General features: G+C 28.7%; 3 protein-coding genes across 3 annotated transcripts in view; all 3 read right to left on the minus strand.

Annotated features, from left to right (window-relative positions):
- Nucleotides 1-20,148, minus strand: part of LOC129907356 (proteasome inhibitor PI31 subunit) — a 313,952-nt gene that overhangs the window by 56,944 nt on the left and 236,860 nt on the right. The gene's annotated exons all lie outside the window — the stretch shown is intronic.
- Nucleotides 4,441-5,291, minus strand: LOC129907360 (inducible metalloproteinase inhibitor protein-like). The gene is made up of 3 exons (XM_055983521.1): nt 5,183-5,291; nt 4,767-5,012; nt 4,441-4,702 (listed from the first exon to the last, which is right to left on the minus strand). Exons 1-3 carry the CDS (start codon nt 5,226-5,228, stop codon nt 4,455-4,457), a joined length of 540 nt encoding a protein of 179 aa, XP_055839496.1. The 5' UTR covers nt 5,229-5,291; the 3' UTR covers nt 4,441-4,454.
- On the minus strand, nt 13,777-14,363 carry LOC129907365 (inducible metalloproteinase inhibitor protein-like). The gene is made up of 2 exons (XM_055983526.1): nt 14,231-14,363; nt 13,777-14,038 (listed from the first exon to the last, which is right to left on the minus strand). Exons 1-2 carry the CDS (start codon nt 14,277-14,279, stop codon nt 13,791-13,793), a joined length of 297 nt encoding a protein of 98 aa, XP_055839501.1. The 5' UTR covers nt 14,280-14,363; the 3' UTR covers nt 13,777-13,790.

A 20,148-nucleotide genomic window follows, 5' to 3' on the forward strand; every position in this document is an offset into this window, starting at 1 on the left:
AGATTTTAAAAGCTGCTTCTATATACCTATAAAAATCATCTGTACCAAATTTAAAGAAATAGGCCAGTGCCAATAACACTAGTTTACAAAAAAATAAACATTTTTTGGACACCAAGTGCCGTTAATATTATTTATGGATAGGTTTTCGAGATATGCAGGGGCGGATCCAGGATTTTTTTCTGGGGGGGGGGGGGCACAAGGGACGGATTGGCAAAAAAAAACAGCAATAAAAGTTAGAAATAAAGTGAAGTACCATACGACTGACTAACAAGCAGAAAATTTTAACGACCCACAGTGGTCTAAAACCTAGCCAAAAATATTTAGGCACACTTCCCACATCAAATAGGTACCAAATGACCAAAAAGTTATTCGGAAGGAAAAATTTTCATTTTCTTGTTACAGTAAAAGCCACTTAAGTGCTAACCCTCTTACTCCTGGATTAGCCGGAAGAAAAAAAATATAAAAAATCAGAAAATGCACGTACAATTCTGTGCTATATTAAAGTTAGTAATCTATTCTTTATTTAATTTTTTGACTTAAGTTGTTTCACCAAATAGTTTTTGAGAAACTAAGTTTTAAAGATGAAATTTTGAAAAAAAAAATGTTTACGTTTTTTTAATTGATTTTGTATAAAATTTTGCAATATTATGGACATAATTATACCATTAGTTAATGACCTAGTAGTTTTTAGTCAAATACTAAAGACTTCATTCTAATAAATATTAAAGTTCCTAAGAATAACAAAAAAAACTGAATCATACTTTTTTGCCGGGAAACCCAGTTTTGTTTTTTTTTTTTTATTTGCATTAACCTTTTGTAACCCAAGGTCGTTAATTTAAAAATTAATAAGTCAATCGATTGGCCTTTATCTTTAATAAAACACGTATTTTTTAAAAATTCAATAAAGTCATTATTTACTTAGTTATTTCGATATTTTGGGAGTAAAAAAAAAAGTTCAAATAATTTATTTTTATATAAAAATGCAAAAATTCAAGCAAAAAACTATCTAATATTAATTTTTAGGCACTTTCCTAAAATCCAAAAATAAAACCCCGTGGGGTTTACTAACAAAAACTATTTTTTTTCTGAATTTCGTTGTTTTTACACAAATTTGCTTATTTTCAAAAAAAGCCCAACTTTCAACATTAACTGTCAATTAAAAACTATTGGTGCTATTTATTAGAAATTTGAAGTACTATTTCGATAAAGCAATACTTAAAGATTATAATATTAGAAGCTTCAAAAGAAAAAAAAAATAGTTTGTAGAGCTTTTATGCAATCTTTTTCGGTTTATTACAGAAATGTCACATGGGGCTACAAGGGGTTAAATTGTTTTATACCTCAAGAATATTGTGTTCAAATTGTAGGTCTCTTGGAGCCAAATTGACCAAGTTATGAGTATTTTAATACTTCCCTTAGGAACGTTTTAGTCTTTTAGTCCAGAGTTCAAAACTTTAAATCGTTATCCCCACAACTAATGTTTTCAACGCCGGTGCTCCTCATAACTTCAAAACTACTGCACCGATTCTTTTGAAATTTGGAACACTATTTTTTTTTACATATTTTTAGAGGTATCCCTGGAGAAATTTTCTCAATAAAATAATATATATAAAAATCTATAAGTATAAGGGTCGCTTTTGAGGAGTTTTTTTTCAAGGGGTCTTTATTTTCGGGGTGCAAACTTGAGCAAACTTCTGAAATGCAAGTTTGTTCTACATATCCAGCAGTTCTATAATATATGGTTTATGCAATTTTGTGACGTGTTCCGCTATTTTAAAAACACTAATGTTAAAAAAAAACAACGAAAAAAGTGCAAATTTTTTAACCCCTCTGTATGAAAAAATAGAGTTGCATATACCATATACCTACAATTATTTTCAATTCAATGTCATTCGATGTCCATATCAAAATTTTTCACCAAAATCACTTTGAAAATTCACTTTTTTTTTAAATCGAAAAAAAAAAATTCGTGTGTACCCAACAAATAGCCGTTTATTTATTTGTGAGGTGGAGCTTTTCATGGGAAAGGGATGCAACAATCAACAAAATTCGCATTTTCAGCCAGAAATAGACAAGAGTTTCACTCAAGTTCTTTCTGTTATTATTCATATATTTTTAAAACTCTTATAGTTTGATTTCCTTTAAGTATGAACTTTAAGTTCTGGGGGGGGGGGGGGGGGGCACGTGCCCCCGTGCCCCCCCCTGGATCCGCCTATGGAGATATGATTTTTCAAAGTTATCTGTCGTTTTTTTTTTCCAGCATACTTAGTATCCGGGCTATATCTTGAGTAATAAACAACTAATCTGAACAGAAAAACCGGTTCCTGAAAGCTGATCAAATAAGCAACAAATACTGGAATAACTTTTTTGGGTCACTCCAAAAGTTTAAGTGCATTGTGTCAAAACACTTAAAAAAACTCGACTTTTTACAAAAAAAACTCGACTTTTTACAAAAAAAAAAGTTTCTTACTGACATAAAAAATCTAAATCTTGCGAATCCTCATAGTTTTATACTTTTTATGTGTAGTACACTTTCTGGAAAAGATAACAAGATAATTTTCTTCAAAATCTATGGATAAGTTATAAAGATATGATAACACAGCCACACAAAAAAATATAAAAGTTCTGACCTGGGGTTGCGACTAGGTTTTTCATATAGTTTTTGGGTCGTTAAAACCGAATCCGAAGTCCGTTTTGGCCCATCACCTCAAAAAATGTCACGAAAACAAAAATTTTTTTTCTGTGATCTGGATGTGCAAATATGTTAATCATATAGTTTTTGGATCGCTGAATCCAGATTCGGAGTCGATTTCGACCTATCACGTCAGGTTTATGAGATATCCTCAATAAAATGTCTAAACCAAAAAACCTAAAGTTCTTATCTGGAGTTTTTGGGTCGCTCAAACCGAATCCGATGTTTATTTTGCCGTATCACGTCAGGTTTTTGAAATATCATCAAAAAATGTCCAAACTAAAAAAAAAAGTTCTTATCTGACATTTTTTGAGGATATCTCAAAAACCTGACGTGATACGGCAAAATAGACTTCGGATTCGATTTTAGCAACCCAAAAACTATATGAAAAACCTAGTCACAACCGCAGATACGAAATTTTGTTTTTTTAGTTTTGCCATTTTTTTGAGGATATCTCAGAAACCTGACGTGATAGGGCAAAATTGACTTCGAATCTGGATTTAGCGATCCAAAAACTATATGATTAACATATTCGCACATCCTGGCGTCATGGGGCAAAACGGACTTCGGATTCGGTTTCAGCGACCTAAAAACTATATGAAAAATCTAGTCGCAACCCCAGGTCAGAACTTTTATTTTTTTTTGTGTGGCTGTGTAATTTTTGTAACGATCAATATTTTTGACTTTTTTTTTGTTATTTTTTGTGTTTTCGTCTATAACTTGTAAAGGAAGCCGAATATGAAAATTTTGTTAAAGTAATTTTTTGTAGATAATTAAATTTCCTACCGATACGTATCCTTTAAAAAATAAAATATTGTAAAAAACTAATGAAAAACTATTCGAAAAAGACAAAAACATGACATTTTTGGTGTTTTTACTAAATAGTGTATTTTTATCCTTTAAGCATTTATAGATATTGAACGTGTAACGGAGAAAAGAAGATACTTTATCTTTCAACATAATGGTCACAAAAATTGAATACGACTAAAATTGGGTAAAATATGGACTTTCAAAATCTATTGTTTTTGGTCTCTATTCTTTAACACATTTTATAATACGATTTTTTGATTTTTATTTTTTACAAAAATGCTTGGATTTTAACAAAACTTGGTTAAAAATTACTTTGTTATGTTATCTATCTATTTTAAATGTTTTTTTTTGGACAAAAAGTAAATTTTTGGATTTTTGAAGAATTTAATTTGAAAAAATAGCCTACTACCGAAAAAATGTTTTATTTTTGAAAAGTTTGGAAGGAAGTTAATTAGATTAAAACCTTTTATTTAAGATTGTGTCTAAAAACAATACTTTTGTTTTAGAAAATTTTGAGTAAAGTTAAAAGAAACAAAAAAAAAAAAAAACGATTTTTAACCATTGGAAAATATACTATGATTTCTATAAAAAAAACTTTGTGAATTCGAATTCGGAGAACGGAATTATAGCGTTGCCGTTTTTTGTTAAAATTGACATATTTCTTTAATTTTATTCAAAACTACAGATAGGCATTTCTTATCATTTTGAAGTGTAAAAGTGTAAAAAAAAACTTAAAAATAGTTTTTGAATAAAAAAAATGGAAAAATTTAATTTTTTTAAGCTTCGATTTTTTTTTGATTTTTTTTCTCGAAATTTACCAAAATCTTGAATTTCTAATAGACATTTAAGATAAAGTTACTTTTTTCTAGTTAAACATTCCAGCCTAATGATAAGTAGGTACCTACTCGTAATAAAAATTTCCACATTTTGAAGTTATAAATATTTAATTACTTTATTTCAATGTAACATTATTATTTAAAGCCTTTGGTGGGCATTGGTTTATTAAAATACAAGCATTGTTTCCATCTCTAGCATAACCATCTTCACAGTAACAACCAGATGGTTGAACAAACCAATTTGTATAACATGGTTCTCCCAATTCACTGCAAACAGTATCACAATCTTTACCTTTATCCATCCATTTTTCATTGATTTTGCATACGTTTGTGGATGCTGGTGCTGGTTTCACTGTTGTAGTTGCTAAAGTAATAAAAAAAGTATTAAATTTTATTTTTAATTTTGATATTTTATATATTTTATTTACGTTTAATTGTAGTAGATTTTATTGGTTTTGGTGGACATTTTCGAATTGGTATGCAAATATTGTTAGCATTTCTAGCATAACCTTTGATACAATAACAACCAAATGGAGCCCATACGTTTTTTACATTGCAAATGTCTCCTAATGTGCTGCAAACAGTATCACAGTTTGGTGCCTTTCCTTGGGGTAGGTAAACTTCGTTCGTTTTGCAGGTTATTGGGGCAGGAGTTACTCGTTCTCCGTAGGTTGCTAATTTGATAAAAATAAAAGAAAGTTATAAGTTAAATAATTATAAAACAAAGTTGAAGACAACAAATAAATATTTTATAATTAAAAGAACTTGTTTTTTATTCAATTAAAGTTTTTTATAATTTTGTTAGTAATGGGTACAAAAATTTCGAAAATTCGCACTCACTCACCAACTACAAGAAAACTGCTTATGAACAGAATGATCAGTTGAGACATCTTGGCAGATTGTATTCAAAATTAAGACTCGTATATAAAATGTTTTGTTAATATTCTTTTATAGTCAGTATATTTTAGTAAGCAGTTGTTTAAACAGTTTTTTAGTCTTACACTGATAAAAAACTGTCCGACATTTGATTCGATTGACGTCATAATAAAAATGAATAATACAAAAGTTTATTTTAATTATCTCAAACATAATTTTTAAAATAGAAGAAAACTGTTTTAGAAATTAATTTTATATGAACATAGTTCAGTAATCTATTATTTTGCTTTGACTTGGTGCAAAAAATGTATCTGAATAATATATAAACAAATTTAAAAAAATCAATTAGTTTAAAATTTCAATACCTTAGTAGGTACTATGATGCAAGTAATAATAAATTTTTGTCTGAAAACGAGTAAACATTTAAGACAAGATAGTAGAATTTAGCGTCTTTGAAATAACGCTTGGTTTGAGAACTTTTTATAGTGTTAACCCCTTGTAACCCAAGATCGTAAATTTCAAAATTAATAATGTGAATCGACTGGTTTTTAGCTACCACTCTCGCACTTTCGCAGAGCGGCAAAAAAAATTCTAAAAAATTTGAAATAGTTTTCTAAAACTAAAACATGAAGTAGACCTTTGACGAAGTAGAGATTATAGCCATTGTAAATTTTGTCTTGACAATTTGAAAAAAAAATAAAATGCACGACTTGGTCGCACGAACTTGCTCTTGGAGTTAAAGTTGCTTAAATTTTTAAGACTTTTTATATAGAAATTTGGAAAAAAAAATAAAATTGGTTTAAAAAAAAAATAAAATAAAATCTGAAATTAAATTGCCCTCCAAAACAAGTATGCAGTTTTGATTAATATATTAACGTGCATTTTTAGAAAAAAAAATTTCAAAATCGTTAGAGCCGTTTTTTAAAAAAACAATTTTTTATAAATAATTTTTTGGAAAAAAAGTTTTAAAATAAAATTGTAATGCCATTTTGTAGAAATCACTAATCAACATCTAAAAACAAAATTTCAAAAAAATTCAATGTCCCGTTTTCGAAAATTTGATTTTTCAAAAAAAAAATTTGAAATTTTTTTTAAAAATCCAAAAATTATTTTTTTGGAAATTTTATTTTTGGTTTATATTTAAATTATATAAATGCTTCTTCACAAAAAGTTTCGTTGAAATCGAATAAGAAATTACGGAGATATTCGAATTTGAAAAAAACGGTTCTATGGCAGGTACCGTTAATAATGATTTTCAAAAAATTTTGTTTTCATTGAAATATAGACCTTAGCTTAAAACTAACATTTGAATTTTTTAAACAAAATCGTTGGAGCCGTTTTCGAGATATTTCAATTTTACTAAAATCGGTATATGACAAGTACCGTTATTTTTGGTCCAAAAAAATTAATTCCAAAAACCCCTCTGGAGAGTCGCCAAATAACGCTACATACCAAGTTTGACATTAATCGGTCCATCCGTTTAGGCTGTAGCTCCTTATACAGACAGACAGACAGACTGACAGACTGACAGACAGACGGACTTCCGGGACCCACTTTTTTGGCATTGTCTACCATCGTAATGTCATGGAAAAATGTTATCTCAACTTTTTTTTTTTGTACGAATGCATAACTTGATATATAGTACCTATATCGCAAGTAAAAATTAGGGGTCTAAACGGATTTTTTTTTAAGTCTCTGCGTTTCGAAATATGAATTTTTGAAAAACACCTACTTATTTTGGGTTATTTTTGGGTGAGTTTTTAAATTTTTTGTATCATTCAAAAAATCTCAAGCTTAAAGAACATGTAGTCTATGTATTTTAAAATGATTTTTGACCGTATAACGGGAAAAACAAGTTTTTTTGTCCCAAGTTTTTTGACCGTTTTTAACCGTTTTTTATTTATATCTTTTTACTTCAACAGATAAATGAATGAAATTTATATCGCAGATAGATAATAGGCAGGACTATATCTGATCAAAATTTCAATCAATTTTGTAGACACAATTTAGAGATAACGGTAAAATAAAGTTTATTTTTCAACAAGTTCTACCTTTTTATCTAAAGCAAATACAAATTTGATTTAACTTTAGTGAGCATCCTGATGATATTACCATTTGATATATGACACATAACTGTACGTTCACTACAAGCTACACAATGTTAAATTGCGAAATACATCAAAACAGCTGTGGAGATCAAATTTCAATGGTTTGCTTTAAAAAATTCTAACTTTTTTTCTAGGCATCGCAGAAATAAGATTGAAATGTCATATGAAAAGTGAAATAATGAGCTTTCACATGATTTACAATTTTTATAGGTTGTCATTGAAAAAAGTTGATTTAATAGCGTGAGAAGATAAAATTATAAGCTTTTTTTGTTTTTTTTTTTTATGAAAATTAATCGAATTCAAAAAATTCTAGCTCTATTTGTAGATGTCTAATAGACATGATCGATAAATATATTTTGAGCTGAAGCAATAAGCTTTCAGGTGGTATAAAATTTATAGGTTGTTATGTCAAAAAAATGGATTTTTGTGATTTTTTCACTTTTTTCATAAGAAATAATCATTTTTAATAAATTATTTTAATACTTTTTACTAAATTAAATGGTTTAGTTTTTTAGAAGAAATATTTGGCTTTTTAATGGAATATTTTTTTTCAAGCTTTTAAAATAAAAAAATTAATTTAATGAGAAAAGAAAAAAGGTAATTTTTTTTTAGCTTTTTCTTGTAAATTAAGATTGTTTGAAATAAATAAAGCTTCAATTGACTCATTTTAAACAAAAGCACACAACCTGTTTTCTTACGACGTTATCACGTAAAATCATCGTCCGTAAACCGGCTTTACAGGAAACCTCTTTTTTTTCATAATGTTAATTTTTGACCCTTATTAAATCGCTTCAGTAGTTTGGACTGAAGTGGAGATAGACATCAGACAGAATTGCGAGACCCACTTTTTTATCATCTCGATTTGTAGTTGTTTTTTTTGCTAATCCTAAACTTGTAGCTATTCCGCAAGTTAAAATGATTTCAACACGTGGTAGAAGACAGTCAGGCTTACACAGAATTTTTCGTTTTGAATTTTAACATTGGTAACGATTTCGTTATCCGCATGGAAATAGTTGGAACATTATTAAGACGATTTACTAGTTTTATTTGATGAAGTTAACGTTTCTTTTTAGCTTTTTAATTTATTGTACCCATAATTTTCGTACAGTGTATTTATATCGCGTGTGAACATTGTACATAATCTTAGAAACGTGCCTAATTGTTTAGTTTATTTTTTGTTATTGTGTAAATAAACAAATATTAGTATTAATTATATTTTGATAAATAGGTTACCGTTGCTTCAATGATATTTTTGATATCTCTTGACAACTGCTCCTACGTCTTTATATAAAGTTGTATTAACACAGTAGTTTAAGAAATAAATTTTGTATATAGCTGACAAAACACAATTGTTTTGAATTATTCAGTTTTAAGGGTTAAAAACTATAGTTAGTTTTTATGTCTGTTTTTTGTTCAATTTTGAATAAAGGAGTATATTGGAGAACATGAGCCAAAAAACAATAATTAACAGCTTCAATTATGTTGAGTAATGTAATCTTTAAAAAGACTGCGTCAATGTTAACAGCCTTTTCAACAGCTTTTAACAAATTTTTTAAATAATTTGCTTTGATACTCTGTTTATAATAAAAAGTGTACCCAGAGCAGATTTAATAAATAAATTAATGACAGGGTGTCCCTGGATGAGATAAGAAGATTTTGAGGGATGATTCTTGGGTATATTCTAAGAAAAAAATTGTTCTACAGTAACTCTCTATCTGCAAAGTTGATACCCTTTAGCGATGATTTAAGAAAACGCTTCCTTTGGTATGCCTATACTCATGTTAATGTTAATAATTCCATTAATACTTTTTATAAAAAATTCATTAATGTCTTGATTTTTAGAAGAAATGCTATTCTTTGTACTTGCATTTAAAAAATGTTTTTAATTGCTCAGATATTAATTTTTAAATGGAATCATTTTTTTCTTACCCATGATAATTTTTGACTTTGGGGCCGATTTTTTTTCGAAAAATGTGTTATAACTTATAAACATAGTGTTTTATAAATTTTTTGCGTTTATGAAGAAAACAATAATGAACAAAAATGTGTTCACAAAATCACAAAATTTTATAAACTATTGGATATATTTTACTAGGTATGTAGCTTTTCTAGATACTTATATGGCAAACAAAAAAAAATCATTGATTTTAAGACTTGAAAAATTATTCAATATTAACATATTATGCTGCTTTTATCGCAAGCATAAGAGTTCTTAAAAAAAATAAAATGTCATATGAAATTTAATTTGAAAATTTTAATTTTCAGGATTTTTTAAAATTTGAAGTTTGAGTAGGGTAAACAAAGGTGAATTTATAAAAAGGGCAAAAATCTATTTTCTAAGCAAAACGTGATAGAAATAAAATTGAAATTGGAATAGATAGATATTATAAATATATGAAAGCCACACATACAAATAAAAAATGTAAAAAATCCACATCTCAAGATATAGTCTTTTTAAAGTCATGACACTCAAATTCGATATTTGAGAAATAATTCACCAAAAATCAGCACGAAAGGTATTTGAAATAATGTTTATGTTATTAGAGAGCAAAAACGAAATATTGACACGTATCTGCCAAATTTTTGATTTGACTTGGTTTTTGGCTCCTGTGTATTTTAGAAAATTTAATTTTAAGATTTTTACAATTCAATTCACTGTTTCGGTGTTGTTTAAATTACTGTCAAATATGGCATGTTTACAAATACCCTAACATGTTAGTGTTTTTTTTACAAATTTGAGGTAAATGTAAACAGTGGTTTAAAATTTAGAATTTCCTCTTTATCAAATGGATAGCGACTTGAAAAACGTTCAAGAAGGTATTTGACAATAACTTTTTCAAATTCCAATAAAAATTATTGTTTTCTTCCTTTGATTCTTTATATAGGCATCCAATATGCATCTCTTTTTTTGCTCTTTTTTTTGTTTACGTCAAAGACCGATTTTGCAACATCATATGAAAAATATTCTGGGGTAAATGTAAACACATGCAAATCGACATAAATGTCCTGTATTTTAAAATTTGTTTGTTTCACATAGAATCTAGATCAAAATTCAAAACTAAAAAGTATTTTCAAATTTTACTGACTTAATTGAATTTTTTTAAAAATATTTAATTTTTCTGAAAGACTAACGACTTGTTTGGCACTTTAAAAAATTATCTTTCACGGAAAATACGTTCGTCGAATGAATTCTCTCTTGATAGCAATGAGTTTGAGGTATAATTTAAAAGATACATGCGTCCGTGATTTGTAACTGATGCTTGTTATGAGCCATGTTTTTATTTACCCCTGTTTACATTTACCCACATTGACCTTTAGTTTTATTTTCTTAAAAACTTTCTTGCAATACTTTTTGACGTGATAACGTCTTATAAATCGATGAACCATGGCAGCCACCACAAAAAAGTGACGCCATTTTCTAACGTTCAACTCTCGCGGCAAAAATTTCAATTAAAAATTAAAAATAAACTATTAGAGATACAAAAATCTTCTATAACTTATTTGAAAGATAATAACCTAAAGCTGAAATGGTAACGGAGTTACGAATACTAGAGTTATGCGCGACAGAGTTACGCGCGTCAAAGTTACGAAAAACCGAAGTTATGAAAGACTGAAGTTATGAAAGACCGAAGTGACGAAAAACCGAAGTTACGAAAAACCAGAGTTACGAACACCAAAGCTATGAAACGATGTTCTTGGGTTGGCAACCATTGAGATAAACGATATACTGGAGGAACGTACCAAAAAGCTAGAGCGTATAGGTTGAGTCAAGGCAAGGAAAAAATTGTATGGGACGGGGGTGTCTATTCCCCTCCGTTTAGCCGCGAGGGGGGATTTTTTCAAATTAAGTAATTTTTTTAGAAAATCCCCCCATATGAAAGGTGAAATAATAAGCTTTCACATGGTATACAATTTTTTATAGGTTGTCAAACAAAAAAATTGATTCCATAGCCTGAGAACATAAAAATAAATGTTTTGATCTGAAATTTGATCTTTTTGTAGATGTCTCATAGACCTGATCGATATATATATTTTGAGCTGAGACAATAAGCTTTCAGATGGTATAAAATTTTGTATAGGTTGTTATGGGAAAATGGATGAAAATGATTGTTTTCAATAAATTATTTTTACACTTTTTGCTCATTGTAAAAATTTAAAAATGGTTTTATTCTTAAGAAGAAATACTTGGCTTTTAAATTGCATAATTTTTTTTGTAAGCTTTTGAAATAAAAAAAATTACTATATTGAGAAAATGAAAAAGGTATTTCTTTATAGCTTTTTCTTGTAAATTATGATTGTTTGAAAAAAGCAAACTCTTCAATTGACTCATTTTAAACAAAAGCACACAACCTGTTTTCTGACGACGTTATCACGTAAAATCATCGTCCGTAAACCGGCTTTACACACAACCTCTTTTTTTTTTTTAAAAGTCTTTTTATTCTTGCTTTATACCCCAAATGGAACGTTATTTTAGTTTTCGTTAAGGTGGCCCATCAATTTTTTTCCAATTAAAAAAGGCTCTTTTAACCATAATATTCTTAAAGATACTTTACATTCTTGCTTTCAAATTCAAAAGTAAATTTATATCTAAATTTCAACCAATAGAGTATACCGTTTTTGCAATAAACCCGCATTTTATCTACACTTTTCACATGAAAAAATACATAGACTTATTGTATTTGTATTTCCTATGGCAAAGACAACATTTTTAATAAAGTTACTGTTTATACCATCGATTTTCAAAAAAAAAAAAACACCCTTTCACCTAAAATATTTTTATAGATTCCTTTAATTCTATATAATTCTGAATTTTATCTTTTCTTAAAAAAAAAACACCTTTTAAATCAGTTCTCAAAACAAACGAAACTATTAGAAAAATAAATAAAACTTACATCAGCAGTTATGAAACTTTTCTCACACATTTTTTTTAAGGGTTTCATGATTTTTGTTTTCCTACTTCATGCAGAGACCAGAAATAACAGTCAACCTTTATTTTCAATCGGTTTCTCTCTGAGAGTTACCACATTACTTTAAATAGTTTCGGTTAAGGTTTGAGATTTATTTAAAAAAATCAAAAATAAAGGTTATCGGTTGAGATTTATTTTATATTCTTTTAAATATCTCTCAATGGTTGAGATTTTTACAAAAAAATAAATGGAAAAGGTCAACCTTTAACCGTTTTCGCTGAAAATAAATCAAAAATTTTCAATTCAAAATAAATTGTTGAATATGTCAAGAATGTCTTTATATTGCAAAAATAAGTATGAAAAGGATGGTTTTTCTAAGTTGATGTATTAAATAATGCATGAACTAAATAGACTCTCAAAATTCTTTAGACCCAAGATAATATCTCTTTTCGTTTAAAGTAAAATCTAAAGACAAAAATGTGTTTTCCACTGTGATTTGAGTCGCTGGGACGACAAGCACAACCAATGCAATTTCGAATATTTCAGGAGACCGATGTTCTAATATCTAAGTCAAAGCGTTCAGCTTCCAGAAGCGTTTTCGCATGCCCAACTTCAAGCGGCTATACCTCGGAATTTTGAAAAAAAAAAAAAATATAAAAATTTTTTGATGCCAAAAGGTAGCGGGGACTCTAACCTACATTTGGGTACAACTCCCATCCCTGTAGGTGCACGCGTTCTCAAACCGGGAGGTAAAAAAAAGTTAAACCCGATTCTGAAAAAATAGGCATGATGTGGCGGTTTAACATGGAAGATGATTTTTTAAAAATCTGACAATGTGCAAAGCGTAGGCCCATGACACAAGCTATCATTTGACATCACTCCCAAAAATTGCTCTCAAGCGGTTTAGCTTCCAGGAGCGTTCAAAGATTCGGGGATTTTTCGAAACAATATTTTACCCCAACTTTCAAACGCGATTTTCTCGGAATTTAGAAAAAAATCGAGAAACCCGATTATACCACTATCGGGTAGCTGAGAATATAAGCTTTCATATGGCACCACTCCCATGTCTCTAGGAATTGATACATTTGCAGATGAGATTTATTTTTTTCTCTCAGCGATAAATCTCACTGGTTGACCGAAACATAAAAAACTACAAAATAAATGTTTCTCTCAGGCCTTGACCGAAATTTTTCTTTTTTGAAAATAAAGGTCATTTAATGACCTTTATTGAAAATGGCGACAAATAACAGTTATTAAGGAACCTTTCAAAAGGTTGAGATTTATTTCTGATCTCTGGTTTCAGTTATACATATTTTATCTGTTGTATAGTGAAAAAACAAGCACAATAGCGTTAAGTCCGCAGTAAATTTTCTTAGAGCAATACTATTGTATCGATTTGATGTTCTTACATTCACTAAACAACTTTTTAAGACCTTCCTCTGCTTGCCAAGTTTCAGTATAGCTTGTCAACTTTTAATGATTTATCATGTTTTTTTTTTTTTTTATAAATTCAAAAACTCTATAAACTTATATAAAATGTTCAGTAAAAATTTATTTTCTTCTAACAACTATTGCAAGGATTTGAGTTCTTTGGTGGACATTGTCTTATTGGTATGCACATATTGTTACCATCTCTAGCATAACCCTCAACACAATAACAACCAAATGGTGCCCATATGAAATTTACATTGCATTTCTCTCCTAATGTATTGCAAACAGTATCACAGTTTGGTGCCTTTCCTTGAGGTAGGTAAACTTCATTCACATTGCAGGTTGTTGGAGCTGGAGTAACTGGTGATCCATTGGATGCTTATTGAAAAAAAAAAAAAAATTAATTAAAAAACACTTAAAACAAAAAATGTTGTATAGTAGAAAAACTGATAACACGTCTAGATTCTAATTTTTAAATCAAAAGAAACTTGTTTTTTTTTTTTTGTTTAATTTTTTAGAATTTAAATTAGTCACATTAATTAATTCTAAAGTTAAAAAAAAAAAACTCACTGTTTACAATAATAAATGCGATAACGAGTAAAATGATCAGCTTAGACATCTTCTCAGTTTGTTTGAACAAATCAGACTTAAACTATATAATTTTTGCAAGTTCGTTTTATAGTCAAGTTTTTGATGGGTAATATTTAGGGTTGCCAAATTAAGATATTTAATTCAATGTGTTAGAATCATTTAACAATGTTTTTGTTTATCAACGCATGTTTTCTTGATTTATCCGAATAAAAAGTACTTTTTCCATACAAACAACTTTGAAAATACAGTTCAATCGAAAAGTCGTTTTATGTACATTTTTAATTTGCTTTTGATGATACACACAATTTTTTTTAAATTTTCTTCATTTTATTAAGAAAATAATATTTTAAAATATCTATTTGGCAACATTGAAACTGTAGTTTTTTCCCATCAGAATTTACTCATTAATTTATTTTTTTTCTGTAAAAACAATTAACTTAACTTATATTTAACACGATTGTTGCTTACTCAGCTTTCATCTATTATTTTTTTAGAAATAACGCTGTACTATTTAAAAATTTCAAGATGTTCATGATAGGTATAATAATCAGATAGGCAAATTGAATTTTTGTTTTCGAAATTTTTTATATCAATAAATAATAAAATAAATAAATATATTATGCAATTAACGATAACAATAAGATTATAAATAGGTTATCTGAAACAATAAAGAATGACATTGATGCATTTTATTTCAATACTTTAAATGCTTAAGGGCTATAACTTTTAAGTATTTTTTTTTTTTTGAATATCATTTTAATGTGAATTTATTTTAATTGTATTGATTTATATTTTTTATTCAACCCGAGAATTTTTGTTTATTGATTTTTGGTCAAGGGCATTTTGAAATGAATAAATATGAAGTAAGGCCAAGTCGCACGTAGTTGCTTTTATAATGAAAATTGCTTAAAGTTTTTTTTTATACAATCTTGTTGAATATAATAATAATAGCGTATGTTCAAAAGTATTCTTTTTGAAAACATATACGTTTTTTAAAAAACACACACAGAAAATTTTACACCACCACTCTTTGCATGATCAAATATAAAATAGTCTTATGGTAAAAGTACCTCTTTTGTTCAAACTTTTTAGAGCAATTTTTGAGAAAAGTCATATTTTTTATTTTGTTTATATGGCAGGTACCTCTTATAAACACATTTGGTAACATTGAACCGAATGTGATTTTTTTTTTGGTCAGGTTTTATTTACTATTGTTTTCTTTTTTTGTTTGTTAAAACATTAATTAGTTAATTAGTTAACTTGACACGATTAAAAAACTTTTAATTTCATCGTGATATAATAATCAGATATACAGTTGCAATTTGTCTTCTTTTTTTTTCTTGCAAAATGATACTTAAATATTAAAATAAATAATAAATAAAGTGAATACTGAAATAATATGTGTGGTAGATATTTTTAGAACATCAGCTGTCATAAGTTACAAATGAGTAACCAAAGTTGTTTACTCACAAAAAAAAAAGGTTTTATATTAAGCAACCATTTATTTTTTCAAAGAAAGTTCATGACAGAAAAAAAATACGAATCTAAATAATTTTCTTGTTCTTATTGCAATTCGATGTGGGCTATAAATAACATACAATACCTTAAATAAAATAAAAATGCAATTTCAAAATGATTACAAAATAAAATTCTTATTAAAAAAATAACTAAACCTTTTAGTGGAGTAACTAAAGAAAAATAAAGCTTTAATCAAACTCTACTTTTCTGAGTAATTTTTGTGTGGTGAGTCCGAATCCGAAGTCAAAATTTCACTGGCACGTCACGTTTTTGAAATATTTGAATATTAAGAGGTCAAAAACGCGTTTTTTGTGTGTACATTTGACGTCGAATTACATATCAGTTAACACAAAAAACAATATGTTAACACAAAATTACATTTTTAAACAGCCAGAAGCTCATTCCTATGTGTAAAATTTAAATCTACTAAATGAAGAGTTTTTGAAAAAATGGTAATCAAACTCAGAATTTTGAAAAAAAATGTTATTAAAAAAATTTAAAATGACTTCTTTAAACTTTTTCGCAATAAAATACATATGAATTAATTTAAAAATTTTTTTTGACTATAGATATTTTTAGTTAAATTCCGAAGAGGAAAAGGATGTGGGTATATTACAATTTTGAAAAAAAAAAACTAAAAATTACTTCAATTTCATTGGATTTTTTTGATAAAACTGATAGTCCAAGATCCCAGGGCCGCCAGACATTACTTATTTTCTCAAGAAAAAAATGTATGGAATTACGTAGTGCTAGGACATACTATTAGTGTATGGATACTGGCTATCTTGTGCCGACGGCCATTTTACCGATAACAGGTGCTAAAGGTACGAAAAATACGTACATTTTCTCAAGGCTGATTTTTATATATGATACATGATTTTGATATATGAACTAATTCAATAATTTCTGTAAGCTGCCAGACCCATCGGATGGGCTTAAAACCTTGCCAGACACGCATAATAGGAAACTGGAAAGTTAGATTTTATTATTTGGAGGTCTGGGAAAAAATTTATAAAACATTTTGACTTCAGGACTCGAAAGAGTATCAAGACACGCGTCGAAAACCACATTTCGCACAATCGCATCTAGAGTCATTTGGCCGCCATTTTGTTTTTTTAATAAAAATTGCAATTTTTCACATAACTCACGTATTTTTGAATCTACAGAAAAAAAATGTATCGCAAACTTGAAGATAATTTAATTTACTACATATTGTAGTAGCTTACAAAAGTTTATTGAATTAGTTCCCTGAGTGCAATATATAAAAATGAAGCTTGAGAAAAAAAGCTTTAAGGTGTCTGGCAAAAAAATAGCTGTCGAAATGGGTTTGGCAGTGTTATTTATACGATTTTGTTCTTGTCTGAGTGCAACCTACACGCCTAGGTTGTTGTTACATCTAATGCAAATTACCCTGTACTAGAACCTTTTTCCTATATTAAAAAATTGCAACCTTTTTGAAGTTTTTTTCCTACAGATCAAAAACGGTCTGTCAAATCGAAAAACCGTTAATGTAATTACTGAAGGTAATAAAAAGATCTACAACTTTTATTCCAAATCAATTTTCAAAAAAGCTCAAATAAAAGAGATATGACGAAAATATGGTTTCAAAAAAAAACCACCCTAACTCTTAAACCGAAGGTATAATCGAAAAAAGTAATTTAACATATATTGTAGTAAATTAAATTATCTTCAAGTTTGCGATACATTTTTTTCTGTAGATTCAAAAATACGTGAGTTATGTGAAAAATTGCAATTTTTATTAAAAAAACAAAATGGCGGCCAAATGACTCTAGATGCGATTGTGCGAAATGTGGTTTTCGACGCGTGTCTTGATACTCTTTCGAGTCCTGAAGTCAAAATGTTTTATAAATTTTTTCCCAGACCTCCATATAATAAAATCTAACTTTCCAGTTTCCTATTATGCGTGTCTGGCAAGGTTTTAAGCCCATCCGATGGGTCTGGCAGCTTACAGAAATTATTGAATTAGTTCATATATCAAAATCATGTATCATAGGTATATAAAAATCAGCCTTGAGAAAATGTACGTATTTTTCGTACCTTTAGCACCTGTTACCGGTAAAATGGCCGTCGGCACAAGATAGCCAGTATCCATACACTAATAGTATGTCCTAGCACTACGTAATTCCATACATTTTTTTCTTGAGAAAATAAGTAATGTCTGGCGGCCCTGGGATCTTGCTCTATGAGTTTTTGTATCGAAATAATTGATTTTCTCTTAGACTTTGACAACAATAAGGACTGTTGAATAAATAAAAAAAAATTTTATATTTTAATGTTGAACTTTGAAAAGAAAAAAGTTAATTTATTTTTTTCAAAAACTTCAATTAAAAAAAGTTCTTCGAAAATGAAAAATGTACTTTTTAATTTTTTTCACAAACTGTAATACATGTTTTAAAAATAAATGCATATTTTATTGCAAAAAAGTTTTAACAACGACATGTTAAATTTTTTTTGATATTTCTTTAGGTCCAGTTTTTCAAAAACACTGCATTCATTTAATATAATTTTAATTTTACAAATAGAAATTAGTTCCTAGCTTTATTGTAGGTGTTGCCGTTGTGTTGAATTATTTTTTGTTGTGTTTGAAGTCAATTTGTGAGGAAATTGCATCTATCGCTTAAATGATGGAAGATTGTCCCTCACTCTCACATATATTTTTTTCTTTTATTTTGTAGACAATCTTTTGGCATCAATTAATTTATAAAATTTAAGCAAAATTTTTCAAAAACAAAAAATTTTTGTTTAAAAATAAAATCAATAAAGTTTAAAAAATCAATGCGGCAATAGCGGCAATTTTTAACCTATAGAGGTTAATGTATTTTGAATTACTGATGATTGATTATTATCAAAATCGGAGCTGTTCGGTTGGGTTCCCTAATATTGCCATTTTTCGAGCTTCATATTTACTCCACTTTTAAGAACAAGTTGCTTATAAAATGATGTATCCCAAATTTAAAGCTAACAAAATTTTTTATTTTGAGTTGCCTTTTTAGGCTTAATGAGTTCCAAAATATTTCTTGTCAAATATGGATATCGAACAATTTTCCAACCAGCAAGAAGAATGCATTATCTATTTTATTTTTCAAATAAAAATGCGTTTTAGCTTCAATTTCGTCTACAAATGGGTTTTTAATTTTCAAGAACAATTATGAAATTTCACATCTAATGAAGTCTAATGATGGACAAAATTATAAAAAGATTCAACTTAAATGATTAAACTAACTTGTCTAACTATAAACGCTTAAACGACCATTGACCTCTCTTGCCAATGCAAGTAGATTCTAAGAAAAGTAAAACCAAACTATCCGAGAAGCTGATGGTATATTAACCTCCAGGAAACAATTTTTTCTTCTCAAAAAACCCGCCAAGTACACATAATAAATTATATTCTTTTTCAAATGAAACGCTCGCGAGCGCACTATTCCATCACAGAACAAACAAAACAAACAACCCCCTCCCTAGGTTATTCGTTTTAAAATGCATCTCAAAACCCAAACGATATAGTATAGAGAATATAAAAAAAAATAATCCTTTTTTTTTGCCAAAATAAATCCTTTTTTTTTGCCAGAACTCTCATCCCAGAATCGTATCAGAGAATGAATAATGAATGCATTGAAAAATCTAATAACGTAACTATTATCATCAATCTTCAGTAACGGCCGAGCGACATTCGTTCGTCGTCATCGTTGGTCGTTGGTCGTATCGTTGTTAGCCTGCGTTGTTGGTTATAGCAGCCTGCAAAAAAAGCTTATAGTTTGGTTCATCCCACTCCGGGATACTGTGAATATTCTATAGAAACCTCATCTTCCTTCCTCGCAATGCTATATAATCGTATTCAAAATAGAATTTCCCGGGTTATAGGAATATAACCAAATGGGCCAACATTCGTTTGGCCATTTGGCCAATGCACCGTCATCAATTCCAGACTCTATTTACTTTGCAAATAAACCGCGCACATCAGAGTTAGTTTGCCATTTTGCCCGCAATAATTCTATTTCGATAATTTTTTTTTTCTTCTACCTGAGCCGATGCTTTGCAATCCTTGCAAATGGCGGAATGGAGGCGGATGTGGGAGCAGTAGGAGAGGATAGTTTTCTGTATTTTGCATTGTGCGAATTTCCGACATCGATTTATCAAAATTCGCTCAATGGCGCAACGTGCAAAAAGGAATAAACTGCAACGAATGGAGAAATCATTGTGGATCACCATGAAATGCATTTTGCAATCATCAATATTGACTGTGAGGTTGTGAGGTTCTTTTCGTTCTTATCCTGTTGAACTATCTCTCTCGCAGTCGTATGTGCTGCTGCTGATGATGGTTACATCAGGAAACGCATTCAGATAAAATTGGACCAGTG

Source organism: Episyrphus balteatus, chromosome 1, assembly GCF_945859705.1.
Source record: "Episyrphus balteatus chromosome 1, idEpiBalt1.1, whole genome shotgun sequence".
In the NCBI taxonomy this organism is placed as follows: Eukaryota; Metazoa; Arthropoda; class Insecta; order Diptera; family Syrphidae; genus Episyrphus; species Episyrphus balteatus.

What these genes read in the sequence shown, in the direction of transcription:
- LOC129907365 (XM_055983526.1), bottom strand. Translation starts at nt 14,279, where the DNA reads ATGTCTAAGCTGATCATTTTACTCGTTATCGCATTTATTATTGTAAAC. An exon ending in CGCATTTATTATTGTAAACA is followed by an intron (nt 14,039 to 14,230) that starts GTGAGTTTTTTT and finishes TTTTTCAATAAG; the next exon opens with CATCCAATGGATCACCAGTT.
- LOC129907360 (XM_055983521.1), bottom strand. Translation starts at nt 5,228, where the DNA reads ATGTCTCAACTGATCATTCTGTTCATAAGCAGTTTTCTTGTAGTTG. An exon ending in AAGCAGTTTTCTTGTAGTTG is followed by an intron (nt 5,013 to 5,182) that starts GTGAGTGAGTGC and finishes TTATCAAATTAG; the next exon opens with CAACCTACGGAGAACGAGTA. An exon ending in AAAATCTACTACAATTAAAC is followed by an intron (nt 4,703 to 4,766) that starts GTAAATAAAATA and finishes TTATTACTTTAG; the next exon opens with CAACTACAACAGTGAAACCA.